This window comes from Tursiops truncatus, chromosome 9, assembly GCF_011762595.2.
Source record: "Tursiops truncatus isolate mTurTru1 chromosome 9, mTurTru1.mat.Y, whole genome shotgun sequence".
Taxonomy (NCBI): domain Eukaryota; kingdom Metazoa; phylum Chordata; class Mammalia; order Artiodactyla; family Delphinidae; genus Tursiops; species Tursiops truncatus.
In genome coordinates this window covers 34,594,323-34,620,212 of record NC_047042.1, presented here as the reverse complement: position 1 = coordinate 34,620,212, position 25,890 = coordinate 34,594,323, and the positions used below count along the sequence as shown (strand labels likewise).

At 37.6% G+C, this 25,890-nt stretch overlaps 1 protein-coding gene across 12 annotated transcripts in view; it reads left to right on the top strand.

Moving 5' to 3' along the window:
• Positions 1 to 25,890, top strand: part of HDAC9 (histone deacetylase 9) — a 576,603-nt gene that overhangs the window by 278,615 nt on the left and 272,098 nt on the right. For all 12 annotated transcript variants that reach the window (XM_073809646.1, XM_033862982.2, XM_033862975.2 and 9 more), the window contains one exon: positions 929 to 978. In XM_073809646.1, coding sequence (XP_073665747.1) covers positions 929 to 978 — 50 coding nt within the window. The remainder of the gene's footprint in view (positions 1 to 928; positions 979 to 25,890) is intronic.

Here is a 25,890-nt window from a genome sequence, read left to right as displayed (position 1 = left end):
ATCACAAACCTGTTTTCAATTTTCATTATTTATTTCATTGATCATCAATAGAACAAATGAATTAGGATAAGTGAAATGGAGGTTTGTACCTGGTTCTACCACGAATCTCCTGAGTGACCCATATGAGTCACTTCAGAGCTGTTTAACTGTGATATAGAAATGCCCACTGCCGTTCCTTTAATTACTTTGCAAGACAGATTTTAGTCTTGGAGGTTTAGGAGTAGTAATTTTTTGTTTTCTCTATACATGTAGTAGATAATGTAGAAAATCAAAGTGCAGGTAAACAAAAATGATTAAAAATTCCATAAAATCTCACTTCCGAAAGATAGTCACAAGTAAGATTTTGGCATTTACTTTAAAGATACATTTATATGTATATTATATAGATCCCCAAAAGGTTATCCTATTTATAGTGATTTGTGACTTATTTGTTTAAAAAATTGTGAATGTTGGAGAGGTTTATAGTATACTTGGTCTTAGCTATATCTGAAGTAGAACTTAAAGATAGGTCTGTATACTTAAATAAATGCTTTAATATTTGGAGCATGTAAAAAATGACAGTGTATTTCATAAACTTTGCGGCTCAAAACATTACACTGGAAGGATACACGTAGTGAACAGCTGAGTTATTTATGATAAGTTATAAACAAAAAAGGTATTGTGATGAACATCCTGTAGGGCAGTTGAAAAAAATCTTGAGACTCAACTTTCATAAGTATGTGTTTGTTCATGTGGAGTAAAAGGCTCTACATGTAATAATATATGTATTAATTTGCTTTGAGTTCTTAACTATCTAAAATTTGATCAGTTTCCTTCTGACTCAAATGATAAATACGATGTGACATTATGTGCTAATAAACACCAAAAATTTTAAAAACTATAATTATATTCCAATTTATATATTTTTTCATGTCTTCTTACTGTGTAGGTGACTCTTCTCAAAAGTTTTTTTCTTCATTACCTTGTGGTGGACTTGGGGTAAGTATGAGTTTGTTTACTGCTTTTTAAAAAAAATTTTTTATTGGAGTATAGTTGATTTATAATGTTGTGTTAGTTTCATGTGTACAGTAAAGTAAATCAGTTATACATATATCCACTCGTTTTTAGATTCTTTTCCCATATAGGTCATTACAGAGTACTGAGTAGTGTCCCCTCTGCTCTACAGTAGGTCCTTATTAGTTATCTATTTTATATATAGTAGTGTGTATATGTCAATCCTAGTCACTCAAATTATCCCCACCCCCTTTTCCCCCTGGTAACCGTAACTTTGTTTTCTACACCTGTGACTCTGTCCTGTAAATAAGTTCATTTGTACCATTTTTTCTTTAGATTGTACATACAGGCGATATCATATGGTATTTGTCTTTCTCTGTCTGACATATTTCGCTCAGTGTGACAATCTCTGGGTCCATCCATGTTGCTGCAAATGGCATTATTTCATTCTTTTTTATGGCTGAGTAATATTCCATTGTATATATGTACCACACCTTCTTTATCCATTCGTCTGTCGATGGGCATTTAGGGTGCCTCCATGTCCTGGCTATTGTAAATAACACTGCAGTGAACACTGGGGTGCATGTATCTTTTCGAATAATGGTGTTCTCCAGATAAATGCCCAGGGATGGGATTGCTGGATCATATGGTAGTCATATGTTTAGTGTTTTAAGGAACCACCATACTGTTCTCCATAATGGTTGTACCGATTTACATTCCCACCAACAGTGTAGGAGGGTTCCCTTTTCTCCACACCCTCTCCAGCATTTATTGTATGTAGATTTTTTGATCATGGCCATTCTGACTGGTGTGAGGTGATACCTCATTGTAGTTTTGAGTGCTTTTTGACCATCTGTATGTCTTCTTTGGATAAATGTCTATTTAGATATTCTGCCAATTTTTCCATTGGGTTGTTTATTTTTTTGATATTGAGCTGCATGAGCTGTTTGTATATTTTGGAGATGAATCCCTTGTTGGTTGCTTCATTTGCAAATATTTTCTCCCATTCTGTCATTTGTCTTTTTGTTTTGTTTATGGTTTCCTTTGCTGTGCAAAAGCTTTGAAGTTTCATTAGGTCCCATTTGTTTATTTTTGTTTGTATTTTTATTACTCTAGGAGGTGGATCCAAAAAGATCTTGCTGCTATTTATGTGAAAGAGTGTTCTGCCTGTTTTTCTCTAAGAGTTTTATAGTATCTGGTCTTACATTTAGGTCTTTAATCCACTTTGAGTTTACTGCTGTGTATGGTATTAGGGAGTGTTCTAATTTCATTCATTTACATGTAGCTGTCCAGTTTTCCCAGCACCACTTATTGAAGAGTCTGTCTTTTCTTCATTGTATATTCTTGCCTCCTTTGTCATAGATTAGGTGACCACAGGTGCGTGGGTTTATCTCTGGATTTTCTATCCTGTTCCATTGATCTATATTTGTTTTTGTGCCAGTACCATACTGTTTTGATGACTGTAGCTTTGTAGTATAATCTGAAGTCAGGCAGCCTGATTCCTCCAGCTCTGTTTTTCTTTCTCAAGATTGCTTTGGCTATTCATGGTCTTTTGTGTTTCCATACAAGTTGTGAAGTTTTTTCTTCTAATTCTGTGAAAAATGCCATTGATAATTTGATAAGGATTACATTTAACCTGTAGATTGTTTGGGGCAGTATAGTCATTTTGACAATATTGATTCTTCCAATCCAAGAACATGGTATATCTCTCCATCAGTTTGTGTCATCTCCAGTTTCTTTCATCAGCATCTTATGGCTTTCTGAGTACAGGTCTTTTGCTTCCTTAGGTAGGTTTATTCCTAGGTATTTTATTCTTTTTGATGTGATGGTAAATGGAATTGTTTCTGTTTACTGCTTTTAAATAACATAAAATTCCAAAAATATATCCTTTGATTTATCTGGTCAGTTGTGTTTAAGGCTGTTCCTCAGTAAAAGTTATGCTGGACTTCAGGTTATTATGGCTACATAATTTGTAGGGCTCAGTGCCAAATGAAAATAGAGATCCCTTTGTTCAGAAATTATTAAGAATTTCAAGATGGCAAAAATACCAAAGTAATCCAAACTTGGGGCCCCTGCTAAATACAGGTTCCTGTGTGAAGCCACTTTGCTAGACTTTTATATTGCTAGAGAAAAGGTAATATGAGAGGGTTTATAACGTAGTTTCACAGCAGAATTCAGTTTTCAGTAGAGTCATACTGAGTATGCATATGCATTATATTCCTGGTGAAAATGGCATAAACTTCACAAAGCACTTTGCATTGTGGGACATTTTGTTTGTGAACCTCCTGAGGCCATTTTTGTCTTCAATAATTAACAAAGCCTTTTTAACCCAGGATATTTATACCATATTTCAAGGACAAATTTGTTCAAATCCAACAATGTATGAAGAAAAATGTCTGCATTTTTGTGGATGATTAGAACATACCCTATAACCTGCAATCTATTTAAAGTTAACCCTTACCAGTAACAAGCCATCATCCTGTAGAACTGAGTGCTAACTCATGTTAGGACAGAGTAATTCTAGATCAGGTTTCCAAGGACTAAGGAATTTAAGTCAGTTAAGTTTCTTAGATATTGAAGGAAAGAACACAACTAGTCCTGAGTACGTTTTAGGTGATATTTTGCTATAACTAAATTTTATACAGGGAAATCCCATACATTTTCAGCTAATTCTGTCATTTTAGTGATGCTAGATTTTGCAAGGATAATCTTTCTATTCCTTCACCTGTGACTCTGCCTTCTAGAAATAAAAATGGCAACTACAACCAATATCCATTTGGACTTTACAGTTTACCAACATGCACCTGAGGTTTGTAATAACGTTATAACGTAGTCGTAATTATTAACACCATTTTGCCGATGAGAACCTGAAGGCTCAGAGAAGTGAGGTTATTTTGCTGAAGTTACTTAGGAAAGGCTGAAAGGCTGAAGGTATGAAGTTGACGTGCACGTCCATGTGGAGGAGTTCCAAAAGAGCATTTTAGGTCCTTCCAACGCTCTCATCTTCAACAGACCAGCCGCAGCCCCTGGAGCCTAGCAGTGCATCTGTGTGGCTAACGTAGTGTGGTCCCCTTGATGGCAGCTCACCAGTGAGCTTTGCTTTTTGACTCCTAGGACAGGACAGTCACCATCCCACATTAATCCATGCTCATTTTTTGCAAACCTCCAGTGAAGCCAGGAGCTTACAGAGTCATTCGAGAAAGCAGAGAATTTACTGACTTTTAAAATGGGTTTCATTGGTTTTTGCACTTATTTTCTGACATCCCAAGTGGCCATTTTTAGAGAATGGCTGATTACCTACAAATGAGGCAAAGAATGAAGCAAAGTTAATGACTGCTTAGTGGGGATGGTAATGGGGAGGAAATCAAAGCTGTGAAAAGAGTGGTGATCATCAAACTCCCACTCACTTAACAAGTACATTTAATTCATGATCCAGAGTTGAAATGAGGACAGTTCACTAGGACCCACTTCCCAAGTCTGACCTCTGCTGTGCCTATGACTCACTATGCCTTGAACGTAAAATACATGTACTCAACTGTGCTAAACACATACCAAGTAAACTTCCTATTCTTTAGCAAGAACTGCTCTAGTAAACTCTTAGAAGTACCCAAGGAATGAATAGTGGCTGCTGCTTCTGGCACAGTGGGTGTCATAGAATAACACCTAATCAGTATGGTGGCAGCAAAGGTGGTGGATAAATCTGGCTTGCACAAGCAGAAGCAGGTAGAGTAAGACTGGATTAGTTTGACTCCATCACTGCTGGAAAGTGCTGGAGAGAGGCATCTCTGTTTTTCAAATTGGCCTATAGGTCTCCTGGTGGTGTTTATGTAGGTCTAGGTGAGTGTGTATGTGTTGTGTTGTGTATACCTACGCTTGTTGATGCTCTAGAGAACTAGCTTGATTCAGTGTTTTGGGGTTTTTTTAGGAATCAGATTGTGTTCTTAGACATTCAGGAACCATCTTGACTCCTAAGATCTTTGGTTTTGATATAAGTCCTAAGAGAAACTCTGGGTCCTGTGGATTTGTATCCATTTAAATTTTTACCTCCAGGACAGTCCAAGACATATTACGTATACAAAAGATACGCAGTATGAACATGGAGTGGCCCAGCTTGGCAACATGGGGGCACACCAGCAAGCTTGGAAACCACTAAAATCACTTTTGTCTTAAGGCATTTCTTCCGGTTCATATTATCTAAGATGAACCCATTGGTTTAAATTCCAAAACACTTAATGCTCCCCAGTTGTTGGGATAAACCCCAGTTGCCTAGAATATATACCTTCCTACCAGATGGGTTTAATTTATACCTACTGAATGCTGATGGATTAATTGGCTTTTGAGGGGTCTGCCTGGGACATGATGAAATTAAAAAAATCTCTACCTCTTATTAGCTTTTCCTGTAAAATTGCAGGTGATAATTTGGTCAAGTAGCTCAATGGGTGAACGGTAATAAGTTGCTTTAAAGTGTGCTCTCCAGAATTGCATTTTGGACAACAATCTCAAGGTTTCCAAATTCCTTTGTGTTTGGTTCTCATTTTGTTTCGTTACTATGGCATGACTCATTTCTGATTACTGTGTGATTGCACTGCAAGAAAATGCACCAACTGAAAAGAGCATTTTACCAAATCCCGGGCCTTGGTAGTCATATAGTGAAACAGATAATTAAGGGACTCTGGAAACAAAAGCCAGTGCCGGACCACTTTAGTTCTCACTCCTCAGGGTATATCACTAAAAATAGTGATCATTTTCCTGGCCATCTGACCTGCTGCTGTGTGAAGAAATCTTGAAGTCATTTCTCAGCCTTATTTTTCCCTCTTCACTTGATAGGCCACAAAAAAACCCACAAAAGCAAGGACGAGCAGGCTTTTATGATAATGTCGTCATCAGCTCCCAGCTTCAAACGCTTCTGCGGCTTTTGAGTTGTCATTTATAACTTGGAACTGAATCGACCCATAATTCCCCTGATACACTTAGAGAAATTGATAACAGACTCTGCACTTCTTTTATGGCTCGGAGGAGGCAACTCCAATCACATCACTATTGGCAGGCAATATTATTTTTTGACATGGTTGTAAAAGTATAAAGGGGCTTATGGCATTTGTTTAGATGAGGAATGGGCTCTCAAGCTGTGCTGGGGTTTACAGGACCAGATTAGTGAGAAGCAAAGGGAATATGATGTTTGCAAACAGGATATGATTTTATATATAAGTTTGGGTTTCATGCTCTGTTCCCTGGGGAAAGCCGTGCAGACAGCAGAGAATTCCACTTTTATCCTACAACAGACAAGCTCCTAGTGCCAAAAGGCAGAAAAATAAACGTGGTCAATGGGCAGTGTCAGACCCTTGATTGGAGGAGGAGCTGTGGAAGAGGCAGAACAATTCCCTGGGAGGAATGAGGAATTGCAGAGCATGGGCAGAATCTGGGCCTGCCTAACTGGTCAAAGATGTGCCAAAAATGAGGCTCTGGGAGGTTTAATCAAGGCACCTTCTCCAGCAGCAGCTCAGTCAGTCCGTGAACATGACACTGGCTTTTTATTACAAACTTTTACTCTGTCCGTATTCTCTTTGATTATACCTAGATCTGGCACCCTGTGAGGCTTATGGATGTCATTTTTTTGTGATTTTTTGGGAGGGGGAAATAGAAGGATTAGGTGATTGTGTGGAGGTAATTTGAGGCTGATTTCAATTGCTCAGAGGTTTTCAGGAGACATTTTAGTTATATACTAACTATACTCCCTATAGAGGAGGCAGGTTTGGATGAAATGTGTCAAATTTTCTTGAATTTCGTCAAATTAAAAATGTACGCTCTCCCCTCTGATGTATGAAATGTACATATATATAAATATTACATATATATATACACACACACATGTTTTCAGAAGCAAATTCTATTCTTTCACTACATTTATAACTTCATATTATTTTCCCATTTATTATATAGCACATTGGTCCTCCACAGTCATTCCCCCAATGACAATTAAAAAAAGTTCCAGTGGCAAGCCTTTCAAAGACAGCTTTCTGTATTATATTATCATATATTATATTATCAAGGAATGATAATGTATTATAATATCAAGGAATGATTTATTTTATGACCAAATCTATGGACATATGGTTAAGTTCAACATAACAGAAAGGTTTGGTTAATACATTTTTCTGCTGTTTGCAGTGGTCTTCTTCGAAACAAAAAAATCAGTATTTTAGGAGGCATAACATGTGCCATCATAAGAGGGGTGAAGGGCAGGAAAAAATAAGATAAGGCTCGTTGCCAGTGATTAGACAAGGAGCAGGAAGGCAAAGACTAATGAGACAAGACTACTTTTCCCATTGCTCCTAGCCTTTTCAGTGGGCTGATCTGGATAAACGTTATGCTGTGGGAGCACAGAGGAGGGAGCTTCCAGAACAGAAAAGAAAGAAGAGGGGTGTGGAGGTTAACTCCAGCAGTTGTAAGCTGAATATTCCAGAACAATTAGGAATGAACTTGTGTGTGTGTGTGTGTGTGTGTGTGTGTGTGTGTGTGTGTTCGGGGTGGGTTACAACTGTGGAGTAGCGGGGAGGCATCCAGGCATTAACTGTTTAGGCTCTCATAACACACCGTATTTTTGACAAACGGACTAAGCAGTTGTCGATTAGTAGAAAATTTTTTTCCTCAGATAAAAACAGAACCAAAACCTAATGCTTATGCCAAAATTTGGATATTCCTGAAATTTTGATAATGACTCAGGAACCCCTTCCTCTTATCTTAAGGATATGCATCATGTGTTATTCCCACCCAGTTATCCCAAGCGAGCACAATGCCTTTTGTTACATCTGCAGAAAGAGGAGGGAATGGCATCTGTTTCTCACATGCAGTAATCAGGATAATGTTGATTTCTCTCATATTAATGGTCAGCTCAAACCTGGCTTGCAATCAGTGTTTCATTTCCTCCACTGCTGCTATCAAAGACGCATCACAATCCTCTTCCCTCCAGCACAATAAGAGGATCCACCCTGATTTGGAATCTCTCTTTTCCTCATCTCCCTTTCTAATTGTATTTAGATTTTCATTAGTTTTAAACTTGATGCAAATGATACTAGCAGGAACACCCCAGGGCACCTGGAAAAAGTAAAACAGATAAGCGGCCTTAATGAAATTGTTTTGAGAATTTTGTTTCATGCTGTGGATTCCACAAAAAGATCATGTTGCCCCAGACTTGGAAAATATAGTACAAAATATTATGCAAGCCAGGAAATTCTTTCTAAATAACAAAGGAAGTTTCCAGTATTGCATAAATTATGCTAATTGTGTATACTCAATGGTAGTTGCAGGGAAATAGACAACATTCCCCACAGAGATAGACATACATACATTACTCTGTGTTTACTGCGAACTGTAAAATTTTATAGAATCTTTAAATGCATGATGTCCATTGCAGGGAAGAGGAAAATTAGAAATGAAAACCTTAACTTCCTCCTTAATTCACTTAACTGTAGCATGCCATCAGTGATTAAATTCTTTCGATTGCTTTGACATTATGGCTAAACACAACAGGATGCATTTTGGGGTTTTTTTAATGGGTTTTTCTTAATTTTTCTTTTTTTTTAAGATTTAATTTTTTTTTTTTTGGCTGAGTTGGGTCTTCGTTGCTGCGCGCGGGCTTTCTCTAGTTGCGAAGAGTGGGGGCTACTCTTCGTTGCGGTGCGTGGGCTTCTCATTGCGGTGGCTTCTCTTGTTGCGGAGCACGGGTTCTAGGCACGCGGGCCTCAGTAGTTGTGGCACGCGGGCTCAGTAATCGTGGCATGTGGGCTCTAGAGCGCAGGCTCAGTAGTTGTGGTGCACGGGCTTGATTGCTCCGCAGCATGTGGGATCTTCCCGCAGCAGGGATCGAACCCGTGTCCCCTGCATTGGCAGGTGGATTCTTATCCACTGCACCACCAGGGAAGTCCCGACAACAGCATGCATTTTGAAATTTCATTTTCATTTTCTTATTTAAAGTAAAAATGAATATAAAAAACTATTAAAATTCTTCTGTTGTCAAAATGAGATAGCTTAGAAATGCTATCATCAAAGCTTTACACATGTGTTTTTTACACTTGGGGCTACAACACCTGTAAAAAAGACATACGCAACTGTGTCAACCAAAGTAGTGTCAGTAGTAGGGAAGAAGAAAACATATTCATTTCTGGAATTCCTTTTTCTGTCATTTTACTCTGTTCATTTTCTTTACTGGCCTGTGGTTCTTGATTATAAACATTCAGACAAGAAAAATTGCACCTTAGAGTCTGCAGTTGCTGAAGGTAAATGGATTTGATGAACTTCAGGCTTCTACCTAACTCAGGAAATCTATGATTCTATGAAACAAAAATTCAGAAATTAAAACATACTAGAATAAATTTGAATATACATCACTGATTGTCACTTCTGATTATCAAGAAAACATAAAACCTTAGTTCCAACAAAAATTTAGAGTTGACAAAGGAAATGAGACTACCTAGGAAAAAGGAATCTTTGGGACAGCTTCTGTGCTGTGCAGCCTGAAATGCAGATAAATCCAGGCTCACCTCAGACTTTCATTTTGATGTGAAAAAACTACACTTATATTTTCCCCTTGTCACATTTCTACCCTGGATCGTTTCGGGTCCAGATATTCATCCTGTAACTAATATCTAATACATAGTATTGATATATCATTACTGGATTTGTCTTTGTCAAGTAGTTTGGCAGAAAGTTTAATAAAGTATAACTATTATGAGTCTCAAACAATACACATAGTTTTTCTTACAAAATCCAAAACTGAAATAAATTAGTTTACTGAATACTTGAGCCATAGTAGGCAGTTCACAGCAGAGTTCCTAGGACTTAATCATTCCAAACCCCCAAGTAGAATCCATAGCTCCCAACTCCTAGGCCAGCAGCATCATTATCACTGGGTCGTGTTTTATTTTTAAATATAAAATAATAAGTAAAATAAAGGACTTGAAATACAGAGTGATGACGCACCTTAGCAATGAAGCATATGCATTAATTCATTGTTTTTATTGAGGCTAATAGGACTATTGAAGGGCTAATACATTTGAGAATGATATGCATCCCAAACCATTTGGTTTGTTTATGCTTTTATCATATTCTAAATAATATGATTTGTATGGTCTCTAATATGTACTGTGGATACATTGTTATCCTTTATAACAATCTTTAAAGACTTCTCAAAGTGATTCTATACCATTCCGAAGCGTAATCATTCAGTCCCAGGAGACTTAGTACTAACTGTGTCACTGAGGCTTTGTAGTCTACAGAAAAGGAAACTGAGGCTCAGAGAGGAGAGTAACTTGTTCAAGTCTCGTAGTTAGTAGGTGGTGAAGTATGATAGAAGTCTCCTGATTCCCAAGCTCTTAACCACAGTTCTGTGCACACACAACTCACCATAATTTCAACCTCATATGATTGTCAGCACTCCTTTCCCAAATGAGAATAACCCTAACCGTAAGAAAAGCAAAATTGTTCCTTTTGCCAAGAAACATTCTCTTTTTAATTGAAATTCCTATAAAGTATTACGTCCATGAACTCAGACATCATTAATTTGAGGTAAAAAATTATGTAGCTGTATACAGCATTTCAACTCTAACTGGACCACTGAAGAATCTCTGGCCTTGGAGGAAACCACTGTGGAGTAGGTTAGAGAGAATCTCATTTCACACGCCGACTGAGTCAGAGTTAATTTTATTAAGTTGCTTTTGGTAGGAATGGGGCTCTAACATGCATTGTTTAGTGAATAAAAAGATCAGCTTATTATGAAATACCCTTTACACAGTATGTGCATCAGATTAAATAAAGAAGCAGTAGGAAAATACTAACATGATATTACTTGGCTGTAGCTCTAACTCAGTCTTGGTAGGACTGATCAGCAGGTCACTGAAATTGTGAATAGCAACAATGGGAACTCTCACGTTCCTTCACTGACCACATAACCCACAGGAATCCATATATTATTTGTCAAATCCTTTAGTCCACCAGTATCTTAACTAAAGATCCTGAGTCTCAAGATGTAGCACTTTGCCACAACAAACATGTTACTTCAATTATTCTTGTTTTTGGCACGCAAATAGCAAAGGGATATTTTTCTGAAGATGAAGAGTGACTAAAAATTGCACATGTAAGGTCAGTAGAGCTGCCAGAAAGCAGTCGATCATACTGGGAGGGGGTTTGTAGTAGAGCATTAATGTACATGGCCTGCCCCTTGTCTCCTCCAGCTGCTGCATTAATAGTTCACGCCTTCTTTCCATATGGAATGTTGGTCACAGTGTTCATTCATCATATCCATGGTTTTCCTTGGAATCTGAAGGTCCTCCCTGTAGTTGCTCTGTTTCTTTTTCATCTCACCATGACTAAAGAAGCTAAGGTGTGGGCATTATAACCTACAAGTGATCCCAAGGGAACGGGCTGTCATTCATGTGTTCCTCTCAGTGTTGAACAAAAGAGAGAAAGCATGTGGTTTCACCCACCCATTGTCATCATAAATCCATCCCAGCTCCATTTCAAAGGTCTCAGGGTTTCAGCAGAACATCTAACATGAAATGAATACATACATTCGAAGAGCTGGCATGTTGTATCACATGGGAGAGGGGAGAACACCCATTGTTACAGGCTGCAGAGCCAAATGAAGAAGAATCCAATAAAGAATACCATAGCTCCTCAGCCCAGAAGTAGGTCTCTCATCATTATACTACGGAGGAGAAAAGTGATGATAACCCAGAGTTATAGAGGCCTCTCAAGAGGTTCTGAAGTGTTGCTACCTAGATGACTGGAGAACTATCCCTGAGGGGTTTTATGATTTTAGGGGATATGTCCTTCTGCCCAGCCCTGGAGTCAGAGAAACCAGCGATGCAAAGTCTCTGTTAATAATTATTTCACTCATGTGAGTCTCAGTTTCTTCATCTGTATAATAGGGATAATGAAGCCTCTCTCATTGTGTTATTGTGAAGATCAAATGTAATGATGTAAGTTATCAATGACAGCTGTGTCTATAGAATGGCCACTTCCCCACTTTGACGCGTGGCCCGAATTTTTTCTCCTTTTGCAGAGACTAAATAGGCTGCTGTCTCAAGGGTGTGATTTAAAAGCTTCAAAGCTCTGAAACCCTGGGGTCTCATAGGATGCACCTACCCAACTGATGTTATACCATTAGAATCCTGGCACTGTAAGGAGACTAATAATGAGGGGGAGGCCATTGTTTTTAGAAGCCCCTATGATGAAGCACATGGACAAAGAACCTTGATTTAGGAACTGGAATATTTGGATTCAAATCTCCACACTGTCAAAACTTGAAAAGTGTTTCTCTGACTGTGAAGTGTAGAATCTGATTCAACAGTACTGGATGGGGCCTGAGGTTCTGCATTTTTAACAAACACCCATGTGATGTCAATGCTGCTGACCCATGAACCACAGTTTGAGTGACAAGATCCTATATGACCGTGAATGGACAAATCATTTAATTTTTCTGTGCTTCAGTTTCTTTACTTCTTTTAAGTAGAGGTGATTAATGAAATGTGCTTTATCTTTCTCCTTAGGGACAAATGTGACATGCTTGGGGATCTGGTTGACTAAGACTTAGATAAGCAGTCTGTCTCCTTTGGGCAAATAGTTACAGGGCAAGGAAGTTTCTATGAGGGGCAGGGGTGAACCATGACGGCAGAGGTCCAGGGTGCTACAGGAAACTCCAGGTGATGCTGGATGCCATGCCAGGGAAAGGAGGCACCTGATTCTGGCAAATGAAAGCTTCAGGTCTAGGTGTGACACTGACTGAGGAAAAAAGAATGGTTCTTCACTCAGTTGTGTATGTAATACAAGAGCTAAATGGAAGAGGGATTTTTATGTCACGTTTTATCTTTATTTAGCCACAGGAGAACACTGTCAAGAAATATATCACTATGGAATGAATTTGTTTTCATTCATTAATTTATTCCCTTTACAAAAATTTATTAATCATCTATTATGTGTCAGACCCTGAAGATACAGACACCCGTAGCCCTGCACTCACGGCACTTAACACTAGCTTTCATGGTATATCGTTAAGAAGAGATCTATAGAACAAACAATAAAGAATCTCTCTTATTTTTTAAACAGTTTTATTGGAGTATAATTGCTTTACAATGGTGTGTTAGTTTCTGCTTTATAACAAAGTGAATCAGTTATACATATACATATATCCCCATATCTCCTCCCTCTTGTGTCTCCCTCCCACCCTCCCTATCCCACCCCTCTAGGTAGTCACAAAGCACTGAGCTGATCTCCCTGTGCTATGCGACTGCTTCCCACTAGCTATCTATTTTACCTTTGGTAGTGTATATATGTCCATGCCACTCTCTCACTTTGTCCCAGCTTACCCTTCCCCCTCCCCGTGTCCTCAAGTCCATCCTCTAGTAGGTCTGCATCTTTATTTCCGTCTTGCCCCTAGGTTCTTCATGACCATATTTTTTTTGTAGATTCTTACATATGTGTTAGCATATGGTATTTATTTTTGTCTTTCTGACTTACTTCACTCTGTATGACAGACTCGAGGTCCATCCACCTCACTACAAATAACTCAATTTCATTTCTTTTTATGGCTGAGTAATATTCCGTTGTATATATGTGCCACATCTTTATCCATTCATCTGTCGATGGACACTTAGGTTGCTTCCATGTCCTGGCTATTGTAAATAGAGCTGCAAGAACATTGTGGTACATGACTCCGTTTAAATTTTGGTTTTCTAAAGAATATCTTTTAAAGTTCATATCTGTGTCAGTCCACTGGGGCTGCCATAAAAAAATACCACAGACCGGGTGGCTCAAGCAACAGAAATTTATTTTATCACAGTTCTGGAAACTAGAACTCTAAGTTCAAGGTGCTGGAAGGATTGGTTTCTCCTGACGCCTCTCTCCTTGGCTTGCAGGTGGCTGCCTTCTCTCTTGTGTCCTCACGGGGCCTTTTCTCCGTGTGTACACATCCCTTGTGTCTCTTCCTCTTCTTATAAGGACACCAGTCCTATTGGATTAAGAACCTACCCTGGTGACCTCATTTAACATAAATTACCTTTGTAAAGGCCCTGTCTACAAATATAGTCACAATTGAGCTTCAACATTTGAATTGGGGGTGGGGCAGGGGGGATACAATTCAATCCATAACAATATCCATGTCTAGGGTTGACTTTGATTGAAATCCCAGCTCTGTGCCTTATCAACTACGTAACTTTAGTCAAGTTACTTAACCTCCTAAACTCAGGTTCCTCTTTTGTAAAAGTGACTATAATACATTTTTTAAGCTATCATGGGGAATAAATTGAGTTATGTTTGTAAAATGTTTAACACAGGGTCCAACACTTACTAGGTATCCTTACTGCCCCATATCTCTTTCTTTAGATGCTGACCAAAGATATTTCCTTTTTCCTTTCTTTGGGTAATAAATTTGATTTTACTACCTCTTGCACTGAATCTACTAATAAATTCGGTTTTTCTCTCTCGAATCTTTCCTACTCCCACCCCCACTATCAGTATTCCCAGAAAGAAAATATCTACTGGAATCTTCAGTTCTAGCTGTAAGAGTGGAGGCTTGATGATAGAAAAATATTGAACTTTTCAAATATCTCTTAAGTGGATAAAAGGTAGTTATTCTATTCCCAAAACGGACAAATAAGAAATTTGGCTTGCAGATTCCATTATATGTAATGTAGAATTTAAAACTGACTGAGCTATGTAGATATATTAAAGCTAAAATGTCTTAGAAATCAAACCACACTAAAACAATTTCAGTGATCTTAAAATATTTGATAATTTCTAAGTTACAAAGATGCTGTATGCAGAAATGTCTGGTCCACAATAGGTGATTCATTTAAAAATTACACTTTACCTGATGCAATGCAAAAGTTGAAAAGATACTGAATTTCTTTTACAGTTAAACTTTTATACAACATACCTAAAATGGTACAGAATAAGAACGATGATGAAAAACCTCAGTTTCTTTGTTGAGTCTGGTGTCTGTCAGGAGGTTTCTAGGGGCATCTGATCATTATTTAAAGTTTAAACTCAATTATTCAGAAATTCCCTGTGGCCCTAGAAGCAGCATAGCGTAGCAGCAAGAGCTTACTAAACTGCTTAGTAGTAGCAAAGGAGTTTTGATTCCCAACTTTCAAGGGGAAATATTCAAGGAATCCAAGGAGCAGTCGTGTACCACATTAACCATGCACAGTGCATATGAAACTTGTTCTGTTAATGGGCACAATAGTATTACATTTAACTCTGGGAATATTTCCGAAAGGAATCAACAAGCTGCATTTAGATTATATAAAGGAGACTGTGCCTAAATTCCTTTTCTTCTAAGTCATTCTCTTTCCCTTTTAAATACTTTCAGTACAGGTAGCTTAATTTCTATCACGTGCAGCTTTTCAGAGCCTGAGCTTTGTTTCGGGTGCCAATGATTGAGCTATGCTGGATGTGCTTGGAAAAGGCCCACATTCATTCAGGAAACTCTAGCTGAACTAGATCCATATGTAGCTAAAAAAAAAATGTAGCTTTGTGATTGGAGGTAGTTTCTGACTTCCAGCATTATCACATATGATTTTTGTTTTTGGTGTACTGCAGAATAGAAAGTAATTTTGGAACAAAACTCTGGATTTTTTTTTCTTAGTTATTAGCATTTACTCAGAGCTTACTGTACTATACTTTCACCATTGTGCTGTACTGTGGTAAGCACTTTACATGCGCTAATTTAATGCTAATAAAGTTGGAAAGTGGTATTATCTCCATTTTTCTTAAGGCTTGGAATGGTTAATGAACTTGTCCAAGTTTGAACAGCTTTTAAGTGGAAATGGTAGTTTTCAAGGTCTCTAACTCTTAGATCAACAAAAATAAATAAGGTGTTGTTGTACTAAACATTGATGGCGGCCTAAGCAAAAGCTACCACCCAAAAGAATGGGATAAGGTAGAGGAGACATTGTCTGAAGATTGGTTCCTTGGAAACTCTGTTAAAAAGCTTATTAGAGGACTGTTGCCCTCTCAGGCCCTTCTGGCTCCACAGGTTCTGTGGTTTTGTTTCTGTGGCATCTGCCTTAGTTTCTGTTAAGCCAGCATGCTGTGGGCATGGACTAATGATTGTGGTGCGGAAAAAAGAAAGAAATATTATCTCTGGCCTGCCAGGTTTTAATGCCACAGCTAACCGCGTCTTCTTAGTGTGGGTCCCTACAGTGCCCCCCAAGGAGGGAGCCCCGGGAAGTCAGTCCCTGGGACAGTCTGGGAAGAAACTGGAAAAAGACCATCCATCCTCCCATCTCCACTCTCCTTGTGCTCAGCGTGGATTAGAAGGGTCAGTACCACGTCCCAGTTTCAGATGCTGTTTTCCAATTGGTCGGCCATGTGATCTGGTGTGGATTTCCTTTAAAAATGAGCAATATCATAATGACATTGAGGGCAGAAGTACACAACAGGTAAGATGGTTCAGTAAGCTATAATTATACGTGCATTGTCGGGGAGACCCTCAAGATGGCGGAGGAGTAAGACGTGGAGATCACCTTCCTCCCCACAGATACATTAAAAATACATTTACATGTGGAACAATTCGTACAGAACACCTACTGAACGCTGGCAAAAGACTTCAGACTTCCCAAAAGATACATAGATATTTTTACTTTTTCTCTTTTTGTGAGTGTGTATGTGTATGCTTCTTTCTGTGATTGTGTCTGTATAGCTTTGTTTTTACCGTCGGTCCTAGGGTTCTGTCTGTCCGTTTTGGGGTTTTTTTTTTCTGTTTTTGATTTTTAGTATAGTTTTAGCACTTGCTATCATTGATGGATTTCTTTTTTGATTTCGTTGCTCTCTTCTTTCTTTTATTTTGTCTTTTTTATTACTTTTTAATTTTTTAAATTTTTAATAATCTCTATTTTTTATTTTATAAATTTATTTTATTTTATCTTATTTTTATTTTTTTCGTTCTTTTTTCCCCCTTTTCTTCTGAGCCGTGTGGCTGACAGCATCTTGGTGCACTGACCACATGTCAGCCCTGAGCCTCAGAGGTGGGAGAGCTGATTTCAGGACATTGGTCCACCACAGACCTCCCGGCTCAACCTAATATCAAATGGCAAAAGATCTCCCAGAGATCTCCATCTTAACGCTAAGACCCAGCTCCACTGAACGACCAGCAAGCTACAGTACTGGACACCCTATGTCAAACAACTAGCAAGACAGAAACACAACCCCATCCATTAGCAGACAGGCTGCTTAAAATCATAATAAGGTCACAGACACCCCAGAACACACCACCGGATGCAGTCCTGCCCACCAGAGACAAGATCCAGCCTCATCCACCAGAACACAGGCACCAGTCCCCTCCACCAGGAAGACTGCACAACCCACTGAACCAACCTTAGCCACTGGGGGCAGACAGCAAAAACAATGAAAACTACAAACTAGCAGCCTGAAAAAAGGAGACCCCAAACACAGTAAGTTAAGCAAAATGAGAAGACAGAGAAACACACAGCAAATAAAGGAGCAAGGTAAAAACCCACCAGATCAAACAAATGAAGAGGAAATAGGCAGTCTACCTGAAAAAGAATTCAGAATAATGATAGTAAATATGATCCAAAATCTTGGAAACAGAATGGGGAAAATACAAGAAACGTTTAAGTTAGGACCTAGAAGAACTAAAGAGCAAACAATAATGAACAGCACAATAAATGAAATTAAAAATTCTCTAGAAGGAATCAATACCAGAATAACTGAGGCAGAAGAACGGATAAGTGACCTGGAAGATAAAATGGTGGAAATAACTACTGCAGAGCAGAATAAAGGAAAAAGAATGAAAAGAATTGAGGACAGTCTCAGAGACCTTGGGACAACATTAAACACACCAATATTCAAGTCATAGGGGTTCCAGAAGAAGAAGAAAAAACGAAAGGGACTGAGAAAATATTTGAAGAGATTATAGTTGAAAACTTCCCTAATATGGGAAAGGAAATAGTCAATCATACGAGGAAGCGCAGAGAGTCCCATACAGGAAAAATCCAAGGAGAAACATGTCAAGACATATTAATCAAACTATCAAAAGTTAAATACAAAGAAAAAAATATTAAAAGCAGCAAGGGAAAAGCAACAAATAACATACAAGGGAATCCATATAAGGTTAACAGCTAATCTTTCAGCAGAAACTCTGCAAGCCAGAAGGGAGTGACAGGACATATTTAAAGTGATGAAACAGAAAAAGCTACAGCCAAGATTACCCAGCAAGGATCTCATTCAGATTTGATGGAGAAATTAAAACTTTTACAGAAAACCAAAAGCTAAGAGAATTCAGCACCACCAAACCAGCTTTACAACAAATGCTAAAGGAACTTCTCTAGGCAGGAAACACAAGAGAAGGAAAAGGCCTACAATAAAACCAAAACAATTAAGAAAATGGTAATAGGAACATACATATCAATAACTACCTTAAATGTAAATGGATTAAATACTCCAACCAAAAGACATAGACTGGCTGAATGGATACAAAAACAACACCCGTATATATGCTGTCTACAAGAGACCCACTTCAGACGTAGGGACACATAAAGACAGAAAGTGAGGGGATGGAAAAAGATACTCCATGCAAATGGAAATCAAAAGAAAGCTGGAGTAGCAATTCCCATATCAGACAAAATTGACTTTAAAATAAAGACTATTACAAGAAACAGGGACACTACATAATGATCAAGGGATCGATCCAAGAAGAAGATATAGCAATTGTAAATATTTATGCACACAACATAGGAGCACCTCAGTACATAAGGCAAATGCTAACAGCCATAAAAGGCAAAATCGAGAGTAACACAATCATAGTAGGGGACTTTAACACCCCACTTTCACCAATGGACAGATCATCCAAAATGCAAATAAATAAGGAAACACAAGTGTTAAATGATACGTTAAACAAGATGGACTTAATTGATACTTATAGGACATTCCATCCAAAAACAACAGAATACACTTTCTTCTCAAGTGCTCATGGAACATTCTCCAGGATAGATAATATCTTGGGGTACAAATCAAGCCTCAGTAAATTTAAGAAGATTGAAATCGTATCAAGTATCTTTTCTGACCACAACGCTATGAGATTAGATACCAGTTACAGGAAAAAATCTGTAAAAAATACAAACACGTGGAGGCTAAACTGTACACTACTAAATAACCAAGAGATCACTGAAGAAATCAAAGGGGAAATCAAAAAATACCTAGAAACAAATGACAATGAACACACAATGACCCAAAACCTATGGGATGCAGCAAAAGCAGTTCTAAGAGGGAAGTTTATAGCAATACAATCGTACCTCAAGAAACAAGAAACATTTCAAATAAGCAACCTAACCTTACAGTTAAAGCAATATGAGAAAGAAGAAGAAAAAAACCCCAAAGTTAGCAGAAGGAAAGAAATCATAAAGATCAGATCAGAAATAAATGAAAAAAAAAATGAAGGAAACAATAGCAAAGTTCAATAAAACTAAAAGCCGGTTCTTTGAGAAGATAAACAAAATTGATAAACCTTTAGCCAGACTCATCAAGAAAAAAAGGGAGAAGACTCAAATCAATAGAATTAGAAATGAAAAAGGAGAAGTAACAACTGACACTGCAGAAATACAAAGGATCATAAGAGATTACTACAAGCAACTCTATGCTGATAAAATGGACAATCTGGAAGAAATGGACAAATTCTTAGAAAAACGCAACCTTCCAAAACTGAACCAGGAAGAAACAGAAAATATAAACAGACAAATCACAAGCACTGAAATGGAGACTGTGATTAAAAATCTTCCAACAAACAAAAGCCCAGGACCAGATGCCTTCACAGGCGAATTCTATCAAACATTTAGAGAAGAGGTAACACTTATCCTTCTCAAACTCTTCCAAAATATAGCAGACGGAGGAACACTCCCAAACTCATTCTACGAGGCCACCATCACCCTGAGCCCAAAACCAGACAAGATGTTATAAAGAAAGAAAACTACAGGCCACTATCACTGATGAACATAGATGCAAAAGTCCTCAAGGAAATACTAGCAAGGAGAATCCAACAGCACATTAAAAGGATCATAAATGATGATCAAGTGGGGTTTCTTCCAGGAATGCAAGGATTCTTCAGTATACACAAATCAATCAATTTGATAAACCATATTAACAAATTGAAGGGGAAAAACTATATGATTATCTCAATAGATACAGAAAAAGCTTTTGGCAGAATTCATCACCCATTTATGATAAAAAACCCTCTAGAAAATAGACGCAGACGAAACTTACCTCAGCGTAATAAAGGCCATATATGACAAACCCACAGCCAACATCATTCTCAATGGTGAAAAACTGAAGCCATTTCATCTAAGATCAGGAACAAGACAAGGATGTCTACTCTCACCACTATTATTCAACATAGTTATGGAAGTGTTAACCACAGTAATCAGAGAAGAAAAAGAAAAAAAGGATTCCAAATCAGAAAAGAAGAAGTAAAGTTGTCACTGTTTGCAGATGACATGATACTATACATAGAGAATCCTAAAGATGCTACCAGAAAACTACTAGAGCTAATCAATGAATTTGGTAAAGTATCAGGATGCAAAATTAATGCACAGAAATCTCTTGCATTCCTATACACTGATGATGAAAAATCCGAAAGAGAAATTAATGAAACACTCCCATTTACCATTGCAACAAAAAGAATGAAATATCTAGGAATAAACCTACCTAAGGAGACAACAGATCTGTATGAAAAAACTATAAGACACTGATGAAAGAAATTAAGGATGATACAAACAGCTGGAGAGATATACCATGTTCTTGGATTGGAAGAATCAACATTGTGAAAATGACTCTACTACCCAAAGCAATGTACAGATTCAGTGCATTCCCTATCAAACTACCAATGGTCTTTTTCACAGAACTAGAACAAAAAGTTTCACAATTTGTATAGAAACACAACAGACCCCTAATAGCCAAAACAATCTTGAGAAAGGAAAATGGAGCTGGAGGAATCAGGCTCCCGGAATTACTATACTACACTACACAGCTACAGTAATCAAGACAGTATGGTACTGGCACAAAAACAGAAATATAGATCAATGGAACAGGATAGAAAGCCCAGTGATAAACCCACGCACCTATGGTCACCTTATCTTTGATAAAGGAGGCAAGAATATACAGTGGAGAAAAGAGAGCCTCTTCAATTAGTGGTGCTGGGAAAACTGGACAGCTACATGTAAAAGAATGAAATTAGAACACTCTCTAACACCATGCACAATAATAAACTCAAAATGGATTAAAGACCTAAATGTAAAACCAGACACAATAAAACTCTTAGAGGAAAACATAGGCAGAACACTCAGCAAGAAGATCCTTTTTGACCCACCTCCCAGAGAAATGGAAATAAAAACAAAAATAAACAAATGGGAACTAATGAAACTTCAAAGCTTTTGCACAGCAAAGGAAACCATAAACAAGACCAAAAGACAACCCTTAGAATGGGAGAAGATATTTGCAAGTGAAGCAACTGACAAGGGATTAATCTCCAAAATTTACAAGCAGCTCATGCAGCTCAATACCAAAAAAACCAAACAACCCAATCCAAAAATGGGCAGAAGACCTAAATAGACATTTCTCCAAAGAAGATATACAGACTGCCAACAAACACATGAAAAAAGGCTCAACGTTACTAATCATTAGAGAAATGGAAATCAAAACTACAATGAGCTATCACCTCACAGCAGTCGGAATGGCCATCATCGGAAATCTACAAATGATAAATGCTGGAGAGGGTGTTGAGAAAAGGGAACCCTCTTGCATTGTTGATGGGAATATAAATTGATACAGCCACTATGGAGAACAGTATGGAGGTTCCTTAAAAAACTACAAATAGAACTACCATATGACCCAGGAATCCCACTACTGGGCATATACCCTGGGAAAACCATAATTGAAAATACACATGCACCACGGTGTTCATTGCAGCTCTATTTACAATAACCAGGACATGGAAGCAACCTAAGTGTCTATCAGTGGATGAATGGATAAAGAAGATGTGGCACATATATACAATGGAATATTACTCAGCCATAAAAAGAAACGAAATTGAGTTATTTGTAGTGAGGTAGATGGACCTAGAGACTGTCATACAAAATGAAGTAAGTCAGAAAGAGAAAAACAAATATTGTATGCTAACACATATATATGGAGTCTAAAAAAAAAAAAAGGGTTATGAAGATCCTAGAGGCAGGACAGAAATAAAGACGCAGATGTAGAGAATGGACTTGAGGACACGGGGAGGGGGAAGGGTAAGCTGGGACTAAGTGAGAGAGTGGCATGGACATATATACACTCCCAAATATAAAATAGCTAGCTAGTGGAATGCAGCTGCATAGCACAAGGAGATCAGCTCGGTGCTTTGTGACCACCTAGAGGGATGGGATAGGGAGGGTGGGAGGGAGACTCAAGAGGGAGGAGATATGGGGATATATGTATATGTTATAGCTGATTCACTTTGTCATAAAGCAGAAAGTAACATACCATTGTAAAGCAATTATACTTCAATAAAGATGTTAGGAAAAAAAAGCTTATTATAAATTCTGACATTTTCTCCAAATCCTTGGGCTATGGAAACCTCTAGGTACAAACTAGTAGTGTAATGCTCAGACAGTTATTGGTAATCATTCTCTGTTGGGACAACTTACCTTGATAGGGCTAATTTATTAATAAAACTTCTAACACATTCCTAATTTTACCTCTGGCTTCAGCTTTTCTTTCTTCCTCTCTTTCCCAAATAGAGCTCTTTCTTTGTACAATTTGGCAGGAAATTCCTTTCTCTATGAAATCAATACTTCTCAAATTATATGGTGAAGAAAGATTTTTGTTTGCTTATGCTTTATTTCCTACCTGTCATAGAGTAATGTTTTTGTAAAATGCATAAGAATGGAATTACTAAAATTGAGATACAAAAATATGCAAAATAAAAAATTCAGTTATTTTTTATTAGATTCAACAGGTATAAAATTATTCTAAATGGATTGCTACAAAAGTTTCCAGACGCTTGCTTGTGTTTATCTTGCAGACTGGGAATAGTCTGTGGCCCACTGTGGTTCCCCGGGCCATACTTTGAGTAGCAGTATTCTAGACCAGTCATTCTTGATATGGTTAAATTTAAATCTGCCATCTTGTTAGTTGTTTTATATTTGTTCCATCTTGGTTTTTGTTTTTTGTTTTTTGGGTTTTTTGTTATGGTTTGTTTTTTCCTTTTTCTCTCTTTTCCTGCCTTCCTTGGAATTGAATATTTTTTAATTGTTTCATTTTATTTCCACTATTGGCTTAGTAGTCGTACCTCTTTATTTTTTTAGTAGCATTTACACTTATTAACACTTATCACAGTGTGCTTTCAAGTAATATCACACTACTTCATGTATTATGTAAGAACCTTACAGCAGTTTATTTGCAACCCTCTCCTCTTATTCAGTGTGTCTTTGTTGTCATACATTTGACTTTTACATGTGCCATGAACGCCACAAGAAATTTTTATTATTTTTGCTTGGGATAGTCGATTATCTTTTTCAAGGGAAAGAAAATAAAATAAAAGTCTCTTATATGTGCCTTCATTATTATCACTTTCAGCACTCCTTATTTCTTTGTTATAATGTGTTATTCTAAGTTTCCATCTGGTATTATACTGTTTTTCCTAAATGATTTCCTTTACCATTTTTTGTAACTGAGGTCTGATGGCAGTACAGTACCTCAGCTGTTATTTTTATGAAAAAGCTTTATTTTACCTTTTAAAGTTATTTTTAAAAGATATTTTTGCTAGTATATAATTCTGGGTTGACATTTTTTGTTTGAAATCTTTGATGTCATTCCATTGTCTTCTATCTTAAATACTTTCTGCTAAGAAATCTGTTATAATTTCTATCTTTGTTGAATTTTATATAATGTGTTTATTTTCTCTGGCTGCCTTTAAGATTTTTTTGTTGAGTTTTTAACAGTTTGTGATGTGTCTAAATATGTTTTTTTTTGTTTGTGTAATTGATTTTCTGGAGGTTTTTTTTTCTAGTTATGCTTTGAAGTTTTTGGATCTGTGGTTTCATTATTGTTGAGAAATTCTCAGTCACTATCCCTTCAGTATTTCTTCTGTCTCGTTTTCTCTATCTTTCCTCCTTCCAAGAATCCAGTTATACCTGAGTTAGACATTTGAGGTTAATTGATTGTCTTGTGACCTCAGCTCCCAAATACCTCCCAAATTAATATTTATCCGCATTTTTCTTTTTACTGATTTTAGGTTGGGTGTATCATTTTTTGTAGCTTTCTTTATTCTAAACAATAGATCAAATGTAAACCAGTTGTTCTTAACTTGTGTTCATAAACTGCTGAAGGGCCATGAGTTATTTATTACAAGAAGCCTGTGAATTCATATACACACCCAACATTGTCCATGGACTGAATAAATATTATGTGTCAAAAATATGGGGCTACATTTACAAATGCATGTAGATATTGCTGCAATTAATATGCTTGAAATTAATTTAAAACCATTGCTGAATTATAGATAACTTTCACCATGAAACATTGCTCAAATAACAAAATTTAATAGTGCAATAAAACTCTTCTGTAGTGCTGTGACTGTTTTGAACATTTACTTCAGGTGTTAACCTGAGCATCCTTACTCTAGTCTTTTTCTCAGGCAGAGGCGAGAGTCCTTTATAAACACACCAGGTGTAGTATACTCTCCAACTGCCCCACCCTAAGAAATCTCCTTGAGTTAGGCCATGATCTTTGTGCACAAGAAATAACCCAGCTAGTTCCTTAGAGATACATTTGTGCCTTTTCTGCCTTAGAAGTTTCAAACTGTGTAAAACATAAGTCACCCTGGACAGCAGGAGTTATGCACTGGCAGCCCAGTAGCCAAATTCAGCACACTAATAGGTTTCTTTTGGCCTGGCTGTGAATTTTTTTAAGTGAATTCTTGTCAATATTTAAGATTGAAAAATTGTAGCTGACCCTCCCACCCTTTCCCCATTTACCTTATATTATGTTATGTCTACATTACCATTCTGGCCCTGGGAGTCTTTAGAATATATAGCTACTGCTTTAGTCCTACTCTGCATCATTTCTATATGCAAGTTTCTCCAGGCTCATTTTTGGTACTTTGTCCCTGTTTATGGACTCGACTTATCTATATATTGGTCATCAATCCCTTTAACACCAAGAAAATTCTTTATACCCTAGTTAATATTTAAATTATACATGCTGCAGATCTGAGGAAGTATTTTAGGGAAAAAAATTGCTGCTGTTATTGCTATTTTTAAAATCATAAATTACATGACAGTGTATATTATCCAGTGACAGATCTATCTATGGATAATTCACTTACTTGGGACTATGATTATTTGGTGAACCGTGTGTCACTTTTTATGTCCTTTTTTTTTTTTTTTTTTTTTTTTCCCCGGTACGTGGGCCTCTCACTGTTGTGGCCTCTCCCGTTGCGGAGCACAGGCTCCGGACCTGCAGGCTCAGTGGCCATGGCTCACGGGCCCAGCCGCTCCGCGGCATGTGGGATCTTCCTGGACCGGGGCACAAACCCGTGTCCCCTGCATCGGCAGGCGGACTCTCAACCACTGCGCCACCAGGGAAGCCCTTTATGTCCATTTTTATATGGCCATTCTCAGAGCAAACAATAAAAAGGAAAAAACTGAAAGCCATTAGGTGCTTATCGAAAAGGTTTGCAGAAGTACAGAGACTTCTGAATAAGGCAGGGCACTCAGGAAACATCTTCATTTCTTGGAAAATCCTGACTCTGGATTTTTGGTCATTTTAATTCATGTTTCTAATTAATAGTGACATAAAGAAACTGTGAAAACAGTGGTTTTTGAAATGTTATACCTAGTTCTCAGAATC